Source organism: Littorina saxatilis, unplaced genomic scaffold (genome assembly GCF_037325665.1).
Source record: "Littorina saxatilis isolate snail1 unplaced genomic scaffold, US_GU_Lsax_2.0 scaffold_1831, whole genome shotgun sequence".
In the NCBI taxonomy this organism is placed as follows: Eukaryota; Metazoa; Mollusca; class Gastropoda; order Littorinimorpha; family Littorinidae; genus Littorina; species Littorina saxatilis.
This window is the reverse complement of record NW_027129388.1, coordinates 1-19579: the sequence shown is the minus strand read 5'-3', so window position 1 is coordinate 19579 and position 19579 is coordinate 1. Positions and strand designations below refer to the sequence as shown.

General features: G+C 44.2%; 2 protein-coding genes across 2 annotated transcripts; both read right to left on the bottom strand.

The window, feature by feature from the left end:
* Positions 1 to 448: 448 nt before the first annotated feature.
* LOC138957651 (inactive heparanase-2-like) lies at positions 449 to 3306 on the bottom strand (the record flags this gene model as incomplete). Its single annotated transcript, XM_070328728.1, has 4 exons — positions 3021 to 3306; positions 2259 to 2413; positions 1182 to 1358; positions 449 to 611 (listed from the first exon to the last, which is right to left on the bottom strand). Coding segments are annotated over exons 1-4 (728 nt in total), but the record flags the coding sequence as incomplete, so codon positions are not given.
* Positions 3307 to 6113: 2807 nt separating this feature from the next.
* Positions 6114 to 19537, bottom strand: LOC138957652 (heparanase-like; the record flags this gene model as incomplete). Its single annotated transcript, XM_070328729.1, is given in 7 exon segments — positions 6114 to 6675; positions 7261 to 7398; positions 7735 to 7841; positions 15438 to 15549; positions 16044 to 16244; positions 17581 to 17631; positions 19375 to 19537. Coding segments are annotated over 7 exon segments (929 nt in total), but the record flags the coding sequence as incomplete, so codon positions are not given.
* Between the last annotated feature and the right edge of the window lie 42 nt (positions 19538 to 19579).

The window sequence follows — 19579 nt, the reverse complement described above, 5'->3', positions numbered from 1 at the left end:
CCTACCGGGTATTATGCATTCGATTGGCTCCCCTAACACAACCGGTACAAATTGGGCTAATTGGAGCCGAAATGATGTACCGGTAGATTCTAAAACACCTCAGTTTTGTCATTCCATACAAATTCGTCCACTACAGAGCTGGCAGAGGGGAGCTTTGGTCAATTGGGGGGAGGGTGTGGCTGGGGGAGGGGGGGGGTGGAGGGGTTGAGGGGTCAACTGCTTGCCTCACGTGTACAGATCTGTGCCATAGCATAGGTTAGCCTTTCTATGACACGCTAAAGCTAACCTTTTACCGGTATGGCCTCCCATTGACGTCATTTGCACCGGTACTGTCAAGAGAGCCAATCGAGTGCAAAGATACCTGGTATATTGTGATATACTCTACCGGGTAAACAGTCAGCTTTAGCTTTTCATAGTTACCAAAAATCAAAGATTCTCCAAAGCTTACCCTCTGAAGTGTGCAGGATCCCCATCACCAGACTCCGGACCAACGATGAAGGCGGAGTAATACTGAGGGAACTCCGCCAGCAGTGACTGCAGTGTTACCATGTCCTTTGAAAGCTGGCCGGGGGACAGTGTCGTGTTGAAGACTGACTGGTAGCTCTCGTACTCTGTGGGGGGAGATCAAGTCAGTGTGAATTTGAGAAGAATGTATTTGCAAAAAACTTCAAGGGACCGTGGTGCAGACTAAAGCTGATAATGTGAATATTCTTAGATAGCTGGCTTTAACTGTTGCAAAGACAGGATAAAGCGTCGAGTTGAAACAGAACCGTTGCTTGTTATCAATGAATGGCTGACTGACTGACTAACTGAATGAATGAATTAATGATTGAATGAATGAATAAATTAATCAATGAATGAGTGGATGATGCAATAATGAGCCATAAAAGGAATGAACAAACAATCAAAAATAAATAAAAAATAGTTTTAAAAATACAAAATAAATAAAGCACGCTTACACAGCTCTCACAGTGATCAGTCATGCAATCGTATAAACCTTACCAGATCAACTGATTAAAGTCTTCTTGATTGAAGAAATTTTGAAGTTGTTAAAAGCCGTTAATTAGTTTCTCATTTACATAGTTCTATCGATAAACTATTGACTTGAAACAATTACTCATCTAAAATAACTGGCTAAAAGTACCCTTTGTGGAAAACGATGATGGCTAATATTTACTTACCGTTCCCAAGTTCAAAGCCAGCAATGGTGTAGTTCCTGTCGGCAGAAAACTGCAGCAGCTGGCGGGCGTTGTCAGGATTCCAGGAGCCGTCAGCGTTCCGCTTGAGTGCATTCAGGTCCATGATGAAGTCCCAGCCAACCGTCCGTGAAAACTCGTTCACAGTCACCCACTGGTCCTCTGCAAGCGAAGGAACACATCGTTTGGTAATTTTATTTTGGGTAACGTCCATTTTGTGTTGTTTGTGCTATACACAAAATGTTTATAAAAGACGACTGTTCCTTGCGTGCCAACATTCAAGCAAAAGTGAAACTTAATTTGACCCCAAAAGTTATGAAAAATATTAAGAGAGAGAGAGAGATAGAGAGAGAGAGAGAGAGAGAGAGAGAGAGAGAGAGAGAGAGAGAGAGAGAGAGAGAGAGAGAGAGATAGAGAGAGAGAGAGAGAAAGAGAGAGAGGGGAGGGAGGAAGTCTCTCTCTCTCTCTCTCTATCTCTCCCTCCCTCTCTCTCTCTCTCTCTCTCTCTCTCTCTCTCTCTCTCTCTCTCTCTCTCTCTCTCTCTATCTCTCTCTCTCTCTTAATATTTTTCATAACTTTTGGGGTCAAATTAAGTTTCACTTTTGCTTGAATGTTGGCACGCAAGGAACAGTCGTCTTTTATACACATAATTTACACCCTCCCCTCTCTCTCTTTCTCTCTCTCTCTCTTTCTCTCTCTCTCTCTCTCTCTCTCTCTCTCTCTGTAAAGATTTTGTCTTGTCTTGTCTTGTCTTGTCTTGTCTTGTCTTGTCTTCTCTCTCTCTCTCTCTCTCTCTCTCTCTCTCTCTCTCTCTCTCTCTCTCTCTCTCTCAACCTTGTGTGTTTAATCAATAAAATGTCTTACGTCTTACGTCTTACGTCTCTCTCTCTCTCTCTCTCTCTCTCTCTCTCTCTCTCTCTCTCTCTCTCTCTCTCTTTCTCTCTTTCTCTCTTTCTCTCCCTCTTGATACAGTAATGACAATTGCTACTGCGGAAACAAGACCTTGAAGCAGGCAGGTAAGCTGACAATAACACAATCGCTTGAATCTGTCAAGTTATGTACCTGTCATGTTAAATTTTGAATGGTTTAACGCGACGGTCGACTCAGGAAGGTCAGTGGCGCTGCCCAAGACATACGTCATAGCGTCAGCCATAGTTCCACCCAACCGGAAGTAGGTCGGCGTCAGAGCGCGTGCCATGTTTTGCACCTTCTTGGACCTGAAAGTTGCAGCAAGACTGGCAGCCTTAGTCCGTTAGCACGAAAAGTATGTAGGCAGGATTGGTAGGCCTATATCTCCGGGCCATGCCTTGATTACCACGACAAAGACAAGACAATGGTAAGAACTCCAAAATAATGTTTCAAGAATCGACAAACCATCTGTGCGTAGAAGACATCATCTGGGTCATAATAAAAAATGTCAAGTTTCTTTAAAAGAAGTAAACAACAACAACAACAACAACAACAACAACAACAACAACAACAACAGCAGCAGCAGCAACCTGACCCGACTCCTGTTTGTGTGTCCGTCCTTGATTAAAGGTGTCTTTGTGTCTGTCAGTCTGTCCGTCTGTCAGTCTCCCTAGACGTGTATACTGCACATGACTGCAGTTCTGCTAGTATTAGTAATATTTTTTTAATTTTTTTTAGGAAAAAACACTGTTGCACCTTTATTTGAATTAGCATGACAGTCAGCAAATACATGCCTAAAAGCAAGAACGTGTGTGCACAACATGTTCGTGTTTCATCATGTTGTTGTTTTGTTTCTTTGACATTTCTTGTATTAACATTCACCCATGTATAATGGAGACGTAGACAGAAACTCACGTGAAGTCCAGGGAATCCCACCTCTCCCAAACCCGCCGAGAATCTATGGTCACTCCAACAAAGTGAGGGCCGATAGTGCTGACCGATTGCTGAAGGTTTATGGTCACTGTCACCGACTCATTTGCTCCTCCGGAGAACCTTCTGGCCTTGTGATGGTCGGGCTGTAGTGGACTGGAAGCAGCGCTCATCCAAAGCAGGCAGAGAAGGAGAGTACTCATGAACTTGATTTCCATCGTTCTGCCTTCTCAGAGAAGCCTGTGGTACCGACGAAAAAAACCAGCGTGCATGCAAACCTGTTGTGAAATGGAAAAGATAAATTATTGTATCATTGAATTAGACGTGATGTGTAAACACAGCCGGTTGGATTACTCTCTGCACCTTTCTATTGTTTGACAGCAGGATTATTCTCTGCACCTTTCTATTGTTTGACAGCAGGATTATTCTCTGTACCTTTTTATGTTTTATCGCAGGATAACTTTCTGCACCTTTCTATTATTGTTTGATCAAAGGATTATTCTCTGCACCTTTCTATTGTTTGATCGCAGGATTATTCTCTGTACCTTTCTATCGTTTAAGCGATGAATTATTCTCTATACTTTCTATCGTAACATTACATCATCTCCACAATGTTCTGTCTCGTATACCTATTTTTCGACTATTTAGTCTAAATAGCACTGATGAACTAGCAAATAAGTTATAGGCCAGAAGCAACGCCAAAAATGACGAAAAGCCACTGCTCTGTTTTGTCCTTGTCCCAATGACACCACACAAGGTTAACACGAATAATAATAATGATAGATGATAACCCCTTAGAGAAACATTCAATTAACACGAGGTCAAGTGAAATTTGGTGCTTCAGTTATGTAATAACGTCAATGTATGTGTCAAGGCTACCAAGATATAGTGGGACGAGTTCGTTAACATTCACAATTAATGTGGTACAGCACAAGACATAATTATGACCTGCATACACGTTTTCATTTTTGCGTTTAATATCAGTAAAGATATGGTTATCCGTTCGACAAATTGTATGTCTTCAATTATGTTATCATGTAATGTAGATCTATGTCAGGATGTCACCATTCAAATCCTGTTCACTTGAGTAGTAGTGGACGTTGACCCAAAAACTCGTTTCAACGGTTTGAATTTTAACTTCAGGTGGACAATGCTCCACATATAATTATGATACGATGACTATTACACCCCCACCCCCCATCCCCGTTCCATGCAGACAGCCAGTCAAGTCATTTGATGGCATAGGCTGTTCAATAAGAAAAAAATACTTTGAGTTATTGTCTACGCCCTGTGTTTTGCTAAGTACTAACCATGTACCAGAAAAGACCTTAATGAAAAACACTACCCTTTCAAACGTTAAATCATCATTTGCAAAAATAATCTTTGATCCACTTAACTTTTATTTTCAAATGAGTTACTGTCAACTAAGTGTGTATTGTTGTACTGTACCTTTATACTTGAAAAAGCACTTGTAACACCACTCAGCTCCGGAAAGACGTGAATCCTACTTTTATTAACACTTTTCTTCAAACACGGTTGACTTATTTTGAACTCTTTGGGGAACTGTGGAAGACCTGCGCCGAACCTGCGAGTTCCTGCGTTCAGCAGGCCTGAGATTATAAGGATACAACCGTCGAACGCTGAAGAAGAAGAAGAACTATTTGAATCCTTACATCGACAAAAAAGTACAACTGCAAAAACAAAGGCAGCCTTCAATGAGCGATTAATTGTAATAAGGCATCATTGAACATTAGTTCCTTATTCGGGGAATCTTGATGTTTCTCCTGGTGTAAGCTATCATTGTAGTATATGTATAACTAAGTCATATTCCTCTTAAAACAACTGTTCCTTGTCCTTAATACACACACACACACACACACACAAACACACACACACACACACACACACACACACACACACACACACACAGCAACTATAATCAATCACTTACTCACTCACTCACTCACTCACTCAATTCTTTAATCAATCAATCATTCAATCAAACACTCGATCATTCATCACCAATGGAACTCAAAACGTTAACTTCAACTTTTTATTGTCCTGTCATTTACTGAATATATATGTTCTGCGCGAACTTAGAATCCGGTTTCATTCTAGAATGGACCGGGTCCAGGTTGGAATTCTAACCCTGCGCAAGTACAGGGGTGCCATTCTAGAATGAAACCCTTGAATAAAGGGGGCCGTAATGTTTGTAGGTAAGACAGAGTTGTCTTCCCTTGAATTATCTCCACCTGCACCTTCCCTTTGATAAAATGGGGCTGATTTGTCTACCCCTGAAAAAAATCCTTTGGCGATCTTGCGATGTCATGTCATGTCAAGAAAGTTGACACTCCTGAGTACGCAATAAACAAAGGCAGACCATAGCAAGGGGGACTACCAGGGCGGTATTGTTTGCAGGGCAGTTGTTTTTGTGATGAGAGCCGGTTGCGGCCGCTTGCAATGTCAGCGCTGTCTCCCTCTCGGAAATGTCCGGTTTTTTGACAATTGTTTTGACAGACAGACAGACAGACGGTCAGACCGACTAACCGACAGACAGACCAACAGAAGGACAGAGTGAGTTATAGAGCTGTTGTCACAGGTTTAAAAAAAAGTTGACATTATATCTTCACAATTCAGAAGACCAACTTCATGTGTATGAATAAGATTAAAAGTTACAAGCGAGATCGGCAAAACACTGTCAGTCCGGAAATTTCCGTTCGTAGCGATCAGTGCTGAGTGTCTCTCAAAATCGTAATCACTTTCAGAACATCACAATCCCAATTCACGATGTCTTTGAGTAAAGTGTAAAAAACCCGAAAAAAACACCCAACCAAACACACAAAAAACAAAAACAAACAGAAAATCCACATTTGTGGCTTTGGTTGTGTGATAGTCTAACTGAAATGACCATTCCAACTTGGACCCAAATTCCAACCTTGCGCACGGCCGATTCTAGAATGGACCAGCAACAAGGGTTTCATTCTAGAATGGCACCCCTGTACTTGCGCAGGGTTAGAATTCCAACCTGGACCCGGTCCATTCTAGAATGAAACCGGATTCTAAGTTCGCGCAGAACATATACATTGCATAAGCATATATTTGACCCGCCGATGGGGGTAAACGCATAACGTCGAATAATAAGAATGATAGATGGACAATGGATTTATCAACGCATAACGATGGCGTAAGGATAAGGGTTGAGCCGTTCACGAATTTACATGTGTGTGTGTGTGTGTGTGTGTGTGTGTGTGTGTGTGTGTGTGTGTGTGTGTGTGTGTATGTGTGTGTGTGTGTGTGTGTGTGTGTTTGTGCGTTGGAGAATGCTTGCGTGCGTGCGTGTGCATGAGCGTTTGTGTGTTCGTGTGTGATTTTGTCGCTGACATCACATTTGTGTTGCCTATATAAGAAAATATACGTAAAATATTTAATGTGTTTCGCTTCCGCAACCATGGACATAAGTTTCCTTTAAAAAGAGAGTGTTTCTTAATGCAGACAGATGGAAACCCTTGCTGCAGGAAACACCAGGAAAGTGTAGGAATACGGAGCCACAGTCACCACACCAGGTGGCGCTGACTCAGGTTTCAGGTCCGGTAACTCGTCATTCACCAGTTCCAGTTTGACGCCGTTCAAAGAGGTGAACCTGCGAAGAAAAGTCCAGCATGAACTTCAATAATTCAAACATAATGCATGAAGATCCGTACCTGCAATGAAAAATAGCAAGTGTTCATGAATCCGGAACCTTATTGAAACTTAAACTGTACCTACTACCTTTTATCAGCTGCTGACGATTTCTGACCCTTAACAGCGTGTTGTCATAGAAGTATGGAGACTTACCTGACGTGTAAAACATTTTAGTGTCGAAATGGAATGACGACGAGGACGACCATGCTAATGAAAAAGATGACTATGAATTTGATGGATGACGATGACGACGACGACAACAACGACGACGACGATGATGATGATGATGATGATGATGATGATGATGATGATAACGACGACGATAATGGCGACGACGACGACGACGATGACAACGATGATGATGATGATGATGATGATGATGATGATGATGATGATGATGATATTGATGATGACAGTGATGATGTTATTGATGGTGATCATGATGATGACCGCGACAGTGACAAAGATGCTGATGCTGACGACGAAAAACGCAGCAATGATGCTGACGACAACGTAGATGATTGTGGTAATGTTTGTGACTTACTTGGACAACAAACCATCGCCGTCACCAGCAGTCAAAGAATGCAGAAGGCGGGGCTGACTCTGAAACTGGGGCAGGTCAAAGGTCACGGAGAAGCTGTTTGGATTCAGGGTGTATATCACCAGGCTGCCAGCATCGAAACTGCCAAAAACGTTTAAAAAACAATGTAGAACATGGAGAAAAAAAGAAAAAGAATACAGGCAAGACACTTGCAGATACAGAAAAACAGATACTAGCCCAACCGGGACTCACACACACACACACACACACACACACACACATACACACACACACACACGTACGCACATACACACACACACACACACATACACACACACACACACACACGCACTCACACACATACACACACACACACACACACACACACATCTTCCCTTCCTTCCCAGCCACCACACACATATAGACTGAAGTGTTACTATATGCATGAATCTGGGCTACAAAGGAACCTTCGCTTACTTGTCAGTGTTGGCACAGGCAGCGTAGACACGGACATCATGACGTCCTGTAGCGTTGAACACAGCGCCACGTACAATCCTTTTGTACAACACTGTCAGCCAGAAATCCTGCCATAACAAGATGAGGAGACGACGACGTAAAAATGTACACACCCAAAAAACAAAAACGAACAAATACGAAAATAAACAACAACCTGAGATTTTAGAACGCCTGGCGTTCAAGACGACTCCAGCACTTGCCCAATACATGTATGTATTGTTTTGCAAATTTACGACAATGTTTTGAACGGCCTGGACCCCCACCACATGGTCCATTCCTTAACGTGGTGTGGTGGTTTGCGTGTCTCGGTGACCCTAAGAGCTATGCCAGCGGGAGTGTAAACTCCTGGAAGGGCTTCCCAAGCTGGACAGGTCGAAAGGTAGAGGCCAGACTAATATGGACCAACCTTGTGCTCACAGGGCAGGTCCTTGGGCCATGAGCTAAGGGTGAGGTAACCCTGACAGAAACCTCGAGTGCTGAAGACGTATGTGTTGGGCCGCATGGCGCACTCCAACAAACCACAACACTACGCATCAACTGCCATTATGACACTTGGAAACAGAATTGACAGTAATGGTGCTCGCCCTGTGAGGATCCACCAGGCAGGTGCAGCGCCGGGCTCCGCGCCTCAAAGGAGTCCACCCTCAGCTACTGGAGGTCCCTTCATCTCGTCTTGTGGAGCCAGGGGACGAGAAAGGAAAGCGACTGGCCGGAAAAACAGCAGAGCCAAGGACAACCCCACTATTAACATCATGCATTGGAATGCAGAGGGGGTATCCAATAAGAAGGAAGAATTAGAGCACTTCCTCTATGAAAACAGCGTCAACATCTGCTGCATTCAGGAAACACACCTGCAAGAAGGGAAGCCCTTTAAGATCCGAGGGTACCAGGTGTTCAGGAGTGACCGACAAGGGAGGAAGAAAGGAGGAGTGATGACTCTGGTCAGGAACAACATAAATGCCAGTGAAACCAACAGATACATGGATGAAGCAGAGTACATAGAAGTCAAGATAACGACCAATGACAGCAAGATGAACATCGTCAACTACTACTGCCCCAACGACAAGATGCTGTCGCTTGACACAATCCAGGTCCCTGACAGCGGCTTCCTCATCGCTGGAGACTTTAACAGCCAGTCCCAGAGTTGGGGATATAAAACACTAGACAGGCGAGGAGAAGACATTGAATCTTGGCAGGACGACAACCACCTGATCCTTGTCAACGACCCCACAGATCCGTCTACCTTCTACTCGCGCCGCTGGCACTCAACAACAACACCAGACCTGGCATTGTGCACGGATGACATCCACAAAACCATCTCAAGAAAAGTGGATGAACAGCTGGGTGGAAGCGACCATCGCCCAGTTCTCCTTACCATCAGTAGAGACTCAGCATCTGAGCATCCACAACACCCGAGATGGAACTACAAAAAGGCAAAGTGGGGACTGTTCAACATACGAACAAATGAGCTGACCAGAGCCATAGAAACAGAGGGGAGAAACATCAACAACGTGATAAAGGAGTTCAATGCTAGCATAATCCAGGCAGCCAAGGACAGCATCCCACGTGGAGTGAGGAAGGACTACATCCCATACTGGTCCGATGAGCTGCAGAAGACGCACGATGCACTCACAAGAATGAGAGAAGAGGCAGAGACGAACCCTAGCCAGGAGAACAACATCAAACTCCAAGAAAGCAAAGCAAAACATCTGAAGACAAAGCTAGAGTGCAAGAGAAGAGGCTGGAGAGAAAAGACGGCAGGGCTGAATATGGAAAAAGACACAACAAAGCTCTGGAAACTTACAAGAGCACTGAATGAAGAGGGCAACAAGGGACAGAAGATCACCCTGGAGGAGGAAGGAAGAACACTCACTGGAAAAGCCGCTGCCAATGCTTTCGCCCAAGCATATCGGAGAGAAAGCGACACCACCATACCCCTGCCTCTACAAAAGGAAGTCAGAACAGAAATTAGAGAAAGAACAGAAAGAAACGTACAGGATGCCATGCAACAAGACATCACCATGGCCGAGCTGAAGAATGCCATCAAGAAGCTCAAAAAGAAGAAGTCTCCAGGTCCAGACAACATTACGAATGAGATGTTGCAACACATAGGCAACTCGGCTCTCCAGAAACTACTGGGCATCTTCAACCTCAGCTGGAGACAGGGACAGGTACCTCAGTGCTGGAAGGAAGCCAGGATGATCCCAGTTTTAAAGAAAGGGAAAAACAAGACCAAAACCCTGAGCTACCGACCCATCAGCCTGACAAGCTGCGTATGCAAAACCATGGAGCGCATTGTCAACCAGCGCCTGCAGCTGTACCTGGAATCAGAAAGCATCATCGTCCCAGAACAAGCCGGCTTCCGACAGCACAGAAGTACGGAGGACCAGACAACACACCTTAGCCAGGTCATAGAGGATGCTTACCAGGCCCAGAAGGTCACCCTGGCCACCTTCATTGACCTGCAGAAGGCCTTCGACAAGGTCTGGAAAGATGGACTCCTTGTGAAGCTCCTACGTTCCGGCATCAAAGGCAACATGTACCAGTGGACCAAGTCGTACCTGCACAACCGAAAGTCCAGAGTGCTGGTGGACGGTCACTGTGGCCGAAAGGTGCTACTACGCCAAGGAGTTCCACAGGGAGGAGTACTCTCCCCCACCCTATTCATACTCTTCATTAACGACCTGGTACCAGAGTTGCCCAAAGGAGTCCAAGCGGCACTGTATGCTGATGACCTTGTTCTCTGGTGCTCGGAAGAGTATGCAACCACAGCAACCTACAGGATGCAACTTGCCCTAGAAAAGGTTGCAGCGTGGGCGGAAGACTGGTGTGTGACCATCAACAGGGAGAAGACCACTGCCACTCTCTTCACACTCTCTGCCAAAGCGACACCTGGCAAACTGACCTTGGGGGACACACCCCTGAAATTTGAAGACCAGCAAACATACCTGGGGGTCACCTATGACAAGCGCATGACCTGGAAACAACACATCATGAATGCAGAGGGAAAGGCCAGGAGAAAACTAAACATCATGCGGAAGCTGGCAGGATCACACTGGGGTGCAAACGAGAAGATCCTGAAAACAGTCTACCAGGGGACTGTACGACCGCACCTCGAGTACGGATCAAGCTCTTGGGCAACACCAGCCAAGACACACCAGCAGGCCCTAGACAAAGTACAGAACCAAGCGCTGAGAATCATCACGGGCGCAATGAAATCAACACCCATACAGAAGATGGAACAGGTGACTGGCATTCCTCCACTGAGCAAAAGGCGAGACTGCAAAACAATGGTACAAGCCACCAAGTACCAGTGCACTCATGACCATCCAATGAGTGACAGACTCAAGAAGATGTCCTTAGGCAGGCTGAAAAGATCAAGCTTCGCTCTGGAGGCAAGGGCTTTGCAGAAGAAACATCAGACAGAGATGCCAGAGCTAGTGGAGCCACCATCTTTCTCCCTTGACGCCCCACCCTGGGAAGACAGACAAGGAAACCTGGACATACAGACCAGTGTCCCCTACCTCACAACAAAGGACGAGCAGAGCAATGCGACGAAAAAAGCCCTGACTCTTGCCATGCTTGAAGAAAGGTACCCCCAAGAAGCATGGATACGGGTGTATACTGATGGGTCAGCCACAGAGGCCGTCAAAAATGGAGGAGCGGGGGTGTATGTCCAGTACCCCAGTGGAGAGAGGCAAGCAGAGGGTATACCAACAGGCCTCCACTGTACAAACTACAGAGCTGAGGTACAAGCACTGATCCATGCAGCATACACCATCAACGACAGAGTCAACCATGACAACCAGGTGGTCTTCCTGACTGACGCTCTGTCAGTACTCCAAGCAATGACCAGTAGCAAACTGCCTCAGCTGGAACACGCTCTACACAACATCAAGAGCCTGAGGACAGTACTGCAATGGATCCCCTCCCACTGTGGTGTACAAGGAAACGAAGAGGCGGACAGGATGGCAAAGCTGGGAGCAGAAGATGAGCAAGAGAACAACCCTGTGAGCCTGACAGAGATGAAGACCATCATTAAGTCTCTGCACAGGACGCCCCAGCCACAGGACAGCTACCACCTGCTATCCAGATCACAGCAGGTGGTCATCTTCCGCCTGAGAACGGGACACAACAGACTTAACCAGCATCTCCACGGGAAGCTGCATGTTGTGCCCTCCCCCATGTGTTCTTGTGGAGAAGCAGAGCAGGACACGGCCCACATCCTACGAGACTGCAGGAGCCACCAGGTGCTGAGGGAGGAAATCTGGCCATTGCCGGAGTCCCTGCACAACAAGCTGTACGGGCCAGTGGCTGCGCTGCAGAGGACCACTAATTATATCTCAAGATCTGGACTCCAAGTGTGATCGGCGATCGAAAAGAAGAAAGAAGAAGAACGGCCAGGAACCAATTCATTTCTAGTTACTTGAAGGCCTACATCTAAAATCGAGTCTTAAAAGGTTTTTTCTTTAGAAATAAACTTGAAAGCGACACTGTAAAAGGAATTATGTAATGTGAAGGGACCAGATTGATTTTCTCAAAACGTAAACGTGTACATTTTCAAGCAAGCAAATTAACATTCAGTTTTGCATAAAAATTTGCGAAAATTGATCTGAGGTCACTTTTGTCTGGGGTTAAGCAAGCAGCAACGAAGTCTCGCATGCGGGTTCTTTAATAACTTGAACTAAAATATTCAAGGGCATACGTGCTATGGGGTCCTGATTTGGCCTATTATGGTCCGCTGGGCCCGAAAAGCAACAGATAACTAACAAAATACGTGCTATATAATTGGAAATAACAAAACACTAATCGTTTTGAAACAGCAATAGATATAAGATATAAGGGAAAGTCGCCAATCCGGAACAGTCGGCTAACTTGGAACACCTCAATATGCGGTCAACGGGAAACAATTCATGAAATTTTTTTTAGCAGAAATGTCTAGTGACCCCTCCCGATGTTATTGCAAAAAGAAAAATGGCAACTGCGGCAAAACCAAAGAAGAGGTACGTTTTTTTAACTTTTCTCCCTTCTTCTTATTTCTATTGTCTAGAATTCGTTTTATTACTCTTTATCTATATACGTTCACATAAAATGTTGATTGCTATTACAAACCTACATCAATGTGTTACACTATGAACGGGGAAAAAAGATTGGAAACGTCACATGTATCCTACAGCTAAAGTCGAAATCCATGCAGGTGCCATGCGGCTATGCTGGAACACATATTGAGGCAAACATGGAACAGTGTTCCAGCTTTGACGCATTCTGTTCCATCTTACCCTCATCAATCGATAAAGTGAACACTGGTGTTTTTAGTCCGTGGCGCTAATTGCCCCCTGGATAATTGTTCCCCGACAACTGCCCCCCCCCCCCTCCGGACAATTGCCCTACTAGGACAATTGCCCCACTAGGACAATTGCCCCCCGGACACCTGCCCCCCCACCGAGGGAGGACAACTGCCCCCCGGACAACTGCCCCCCAATTTTTTTCTCACCACTCTTCGTGCAAGTTTTTGCAAAAGCCGTTCACTTCAATAAGTGTGTGTGTGTGTGTGTGTGTGTGTGTGTGTGTGTGTGTGTGTGTGTGTGTGTGTGTGTGTGTTTGCTGGTGTAAATGCGGGCGTAAGTGTGGGCGTGCAAGTGTCTGTGTCGGTTTGTCTGTGTGTATGTCTGTCAGTTTGTCTTTGTCTGGGTGTTTACAGTATTTATGTGTATGTGTCTATATGTGTGTGAGTGTGTGTGTGTGTGTGTGTGTGTGTGTGTTTGTGTTTGCGCGCGCGCGCGCGCGTGTGTGTGTGTATGTGTGTGTGTGTGTGTGTATGTGTGTGTGTGTGTGTGTGTATTCAAACCAGGAAGCATTATATAGATATCGTTGAGAAAACAAATTATAGACTTCCATTACCTATGAATACCCTCTAGACAACAATACAACACTTGATAACTCGCTAAACATACAGACAAGAATGGGGGGCAATTCATTGTCACGGGGGGCAATTGTCCTAGGCGGGCAAATGTCCAGGGGACAGTACTGTTGTCCGGGGGGCAGTACTGTTGTCCGGGGGGGGGGGAGGGGGGCAGTTGTCCGGGGGGCATTTAGCATAGAACCGTTTTAGTCACGTACTCAATTCTCTTTTCAGTTTTATTGTATTTTTTCCTTCTATACCTTTTATTGAATGGTTGATTGATTTGTTTTACAGTATTTTGGGACCCGGACGGTGGCTACCCGAAGAAATGGGCTGCGCGTTGTCGGCTGTCAGAAACGGGGAAATGGGTTTGCGTTGCGCATCAAGAACATTTGGTGTTCCCGTCACGACTTTTATGCTGCGAAATATCTTGGTACTGCTTCTTGTGTGGCACCAACACCCCTTTGAACATTATACAGTGCCAGCAGTATACACACGGCATTGATCACACGAGGACTGCACTGAAAGTAGAAAACAAAAGGACATTGAGTGAAAAATCGTTTCTTAGCTTCTTTTTTCATGTTTTACAAAAACAGTTTTTTTATCCGATTTGTTTAGACCCCTTATTTATATTTTTTTCACATTTGAGGCATTAATTGTTATCAAATTTACTATTTCTTTGATAAAAATCCAATGTTATGTGGAAAAACAGACATTTAAATAAGATGGCTAAATCAAAATGTTATGACGTATGAATTTATCTTGTGTGTGTGGCAATGTGTAATTGTGTGCGTGTGATTGAGAGTGTGTGGGTGTATATATTTTGGGGTGAGACACAGACAGAGCTAGAAAGAGAGTCAGTGTGTTTTTGCATGTGTTCCGAGTTTGACAACACAGTGTTCCACTTTACACACCCATGCGTCCAACCTGGAACAAATGCAGACATTTTTATAATGGTCAGTTTGATGAGTTGTGTGACTTTTATTTTATCTTATGTTGTTCGTTTGTTTACTGATAGAGTCTAGTATGTGACAATATAAAAAACGCTTTGCAATAATAATTTTTTTGTCTGGTACGGCTGTTTCTCCTTAACTGTTCCAGGTTTAGCGACATTTCCATAAGCAAAGGAAGAAATGAAACATAAAAAGTCGGGCACAGCAGCAGTGCAACCATACTGTCTGTTTTCCTCAAAAATGTTTGTCATGCAATTCACAGCACATAAGGCCTAAAAAAAAAAATAGGTGTGGTTACGGTAACCCGACCTACCCTATTTTTAGGGGCCGACCCTATAACTTTTTATTACATTTGTCAAAAAAAAAACCCCCACAAAAACCAAGAAAACGAGTGCAGAAAACGCAATGAAAGCAAAAGCGCCCGAGTCGCACACTTATTTCCCTGTCAAGTAGGTTTAATTTGTACACATTAGAAAAAAAAGTAAAAAAGAAAAAAAAGTGATTGCCTACCTTCCTACCCTATTTTTATTGGCTATGTTACCGTAACCACACCTATTTTTTTTTTGGCCTAAGGGTACATGTATAGCGCATAAGACGACAAAAAGACATGGTCAGCGCAATAGGCAAGCAATTATGACAGGTACTGCTCAACAAGTGTGTCATATTATATCCATTTCAGCATACATTTTCCATGATTCATTTCTGCATAGTGAATATGTTTGTCAATTTTATATATGTAGGACCATTGCTTTAAAACATGTTCAGCGTTGGCTTTACTTTATTTATTCTACATTTATCTGTCTTCTCACCGGGTTGGGATTGAGGGCATGGTCAATGAGCGGATAGCTGCCTCCAAAGAAGTCCTGACGTAGAAGTGTCTGAATGCCTTTTGATGCACACACTCCTAGCTTGTCCAGCCACCTGGAAAATGCAAGCATGCATATGGATGCACGTGGGAAACGCGCACGTGCACATACACACACAAAAACAAACACGAACACACACACACACACATACACACAAACACACAAACACACACACACACACACACACACACACACACACACACACACACACACACACACACACACACACACACACAGGGCAATGCATGTCTTGTGTTTGTGATTCAAAGAGATGACATGCATGCCCTCCTCGCCATTTCACCCTAATGTGCAGCATTCAACCCCAAGTCCGAGGTCCTCTTCAAATGATTTCGTGGCTGAATCGTCCTTGTATGAATAAATCATAACCGTCATCGTGTAAGTTGCATTTTATTTGTGATCGCTCCTCGTTCGCTTTCTACAAAATGTTATTTGCTTCAAAAAGTGAAAAACGTAAATCTCAAATTAAGAAACTAAAAAACTTAAAGAAGAAGAAGTTAAGTAAAAAAGAGAAGAAGAGGAATCACATACAGAAATCCTGCCACGAATCTGTCGGAAATGCCGGGTGTGCCTCCCCCGGAAGAAGATGATGTCTCGCTCAACCAGAGCGGAAGTTGAGGGTCCACTGACCGAGACTGATTCAACACGTCATCCACATGACCAGCCAGTGAATCCAGCACTGCTGTGTCAGTGAAGTTGGACAATTTCCCGTCGCGTCCTTTGAAGTAATAGCTACAACAGTGTAATACTTAACTAGCAGTGTATTTTGGGCAAGATAAAACAAGTCGCGTAAGGCGAAATTACTACATTTAGTAAAGCTGTGGAACTCACAGAATGAAACTGAACGCACTGCATTTTTTCACAATGACCGTAGTCCGCCGCTTGTGCAAAACGGAGTGAAACTGACGAGCCTGTTTAGCGCGGTAGTGGTTTCGCTGTGCTACATAGCACGCTTTTCTGTGCTTCTCTTCGTTTTAACTTTCTGAGCGTGTTTTTAATCCAAACATTTCATATCTATATGCTTTTGGAATCAGGAACCGACAAGAAATAAGATGAAAAGATTTAAATCGATTTCGGAAATTTGATTTTGATCATAATTTTTATATTTTTAATTTTCAGAGATTGTTTTTGATCCAAATATAACATATGCATATGTTTTTGGAATTGATGTAGAATAAGATGAACGTAAAGTTGGATCGTTTTATATAAAACAAAATTTTATTACAATTTTCAGATTTTTAATGACCAAAGTCATTAATTAATTTTTAAGCCACCAAGCTGAAATGCAATACCGAAGTCCGGCCTTTGTCGAAGATTGCTTTACAAAAATGTCAATCAATTTGATTGAAAAATGAGGGTGTGACAGTGCCGCCTCAACTTTTACAAAAAGCCGGATATGACGTCATCAAAGACATTTATCGAAAAAATGAAAAAAACGTCTGGGGATATTATACCCAGGAACTCTCATGTAAAATGTCATCAAGATCGGTCCAGTAGTTTACTCTGAATCGCTCTAAACACACACACACACACACACACACACACACACACACACACACACACACACACACACACACACACACACACACACACACACAGACACACATACACCACGACCCTCGTCTCGATTCCCCCTCTATGTTAAAACATTTAGTCAAAACTTGACTAAATGTAAAAAGGTGCTTTCTTGTGAAAAATTACGATCATGACGCAAGTATTATTCTCAGCCTCTGTCTCTGTCTGTCTATCAGTCTGCCTGTCTTTCTCGGCCTCTCTCTGCCTCTGCCTCTCTCTGCCTCTGCCTCTCTCTGCCTCTGCCTCTCTCTCTCTCTCTCTCTCTCTCTCTCTCTCTCTCTCTCTCTTTTCTCTTCTTCTCAAATGTCGATAGAACTAAACTACAAAGCAAAAGAATATATGTGTAAAAACATTGATATAGCCCTGATCATTTAGATGCAAAGTTAGCAATCAACATTTGTGATAAGATCTATTGTTATACAGAGGTTATACCAAATCGTCCTTGAAGCAGCTAATTTTACTATTTGGTAATTGGACTAAGGTGTATACTTACTGATGGAAGGAGGCAGCACGCACAATCTTATGTCCTCCCGCGGCCAGAAATCTGTAACAAATATCTACCACTGTGACTATGTGGCTTTCAAGAATTTAATCAATCTAACATTCAAAATCTGGGTTGACTTTCTTACAGCTAAAACCAAGGGACAAAAATCCTGTACAATGAAACAAAAGACGGGCGCAGTGGCGTGGTGGTAAGACGTCGGCCTCCTAATCGGGAGGTCGTGTGTTCGAATCCCGGTCGCTGCCGCCTGGTGGGTTAAGAGTGGAGATTTTTCCGAACTCCCAGGTCAACTTATGTGCTGACCTCCTAGTGACTTAACCCCCTTCGTGTGTACACGCAAGCACAAGACCAAGTGCTTACGGAAAAGATCCTGTAATCCATGTCGGGGTTCGGTGGGTTATGGAAACACGAAAATACCCAGCATGCCTACTCAACGAAAGCGGAGTGAAGCTGACTATGCTCTCAGAGTATAGTTTGGGGAACCCAAATGGGCAAACGAGCTCACACGTAACCAGAAAATTCTGGAACGCTGAAGAAGAAGAAGAAGAAGAAGAAGAAGAAGAAGAAGAAGAAGAAGAAGAAGAAGAAGAAGAAGAAGAAGAAGAAGAAGAAGAAGAAGAAGAAGAAGAAGAAGAAGAAGAAGAAGAAGAAGAAGAAGAAGAAACAAAAGAAAAGAACCAAAACTGATTAGGTCCCGAATAAGGAATCAGGATCAAGGGAGATGAAACACCAACAACCAACCAACCGCGGACCACACTTGAAAACTGGGTGGCCGAGTGGACTGGGTGGCCGAGTGGACTGGGTGGCCGAGTGGACTGGGTGGCCGAGTGGACTGGGTGGCCGAGTGGTAACGACTGGGTGGCCGAGTGGTAACGACTTGGTGGCCGAGTGGACTGGGTGGCCGAGTGGTAAGGACTGGGTGGCCGAGTGGTAACGACTGGGTGGCCGAGTGGTAACGCACTTGCGCTCGGAAGCGAGAGGTTGCGAGTTCGACCCTGGGTCAGGGCGTTAGCAATTTTCTCCCCCCTTTCCTAACCTAGGTGGTGGGTTCAAGTGCTAGTCTTTCGGATGAGACGAAAAATCGAGGTCCCTTCGTTGTACACTACATTGGGGTGTGCATGTTAAAGATCCCACGATTGACAAAAAAGTCTTTCCTGGCAAAATTGTTTTGACATAGATAAAAAATTGTCCACCAAAATACCCGTGTGACTTGGAATAATAGGCCATGAAAGGTAGGATATGCGCCGAAATGGCTGCGATCTGCTGGTCGATGTGAATGCGTGATGTATTGTGTAAAAAATTTCATCTCACATGGCATAAATAGATCCCTGCGCCTTGAGTCCGAGTCTGGAGATACGCGCGCAATATAAGACTTTATATAACATAACATAACACTTCTGCAAGCTGACTCCCTCTCTCCCTTCCCCCAGCCTCCCCTTGCATGTGAGGTGGAAAGGGATTTCTGACTATAACGAAGATATCACACTAAGGGCATTTTTCAGGCGGTATAGCTTTTCCAGTATAACCCCTAATTGAAACAGAAACGGAGCAATATTTTATAAAATAAAACAATAAAAAAGGGGGGGGGGGGGAGAGGGGGGAGGGGGGGGGGAGGGTTCGAATAAGTGATGATTTTTTTTTTAGTTATACTTGAAACACAAATCGAAGCTTAGCTGTGACTCGAATTATCAGCAATATATCTATCTGGGAGTTTGTCGAATTCGTTTCCGGTTGTTTCAGAGTTCAACCTGAAAAATGCCGTTATTCCAGGCTTGACTCACTCACCCCTGAAAATACTCCGGTCGACTGGAGGCTGTCTCAGGGCCGACAACAAACGAGCTGTAATAGAGGGGAAATTCAGCCAGAAGATGCAGAAAGTCCACCACATCTTTTGCAAGCTGAGCTGGTGGAAGCGTCATGTGAAATTTGTTCTCAAAGATATCGTACTCTGTGGAGAAAAGAGAGTACACGTTGGTATTGATTTCAAATA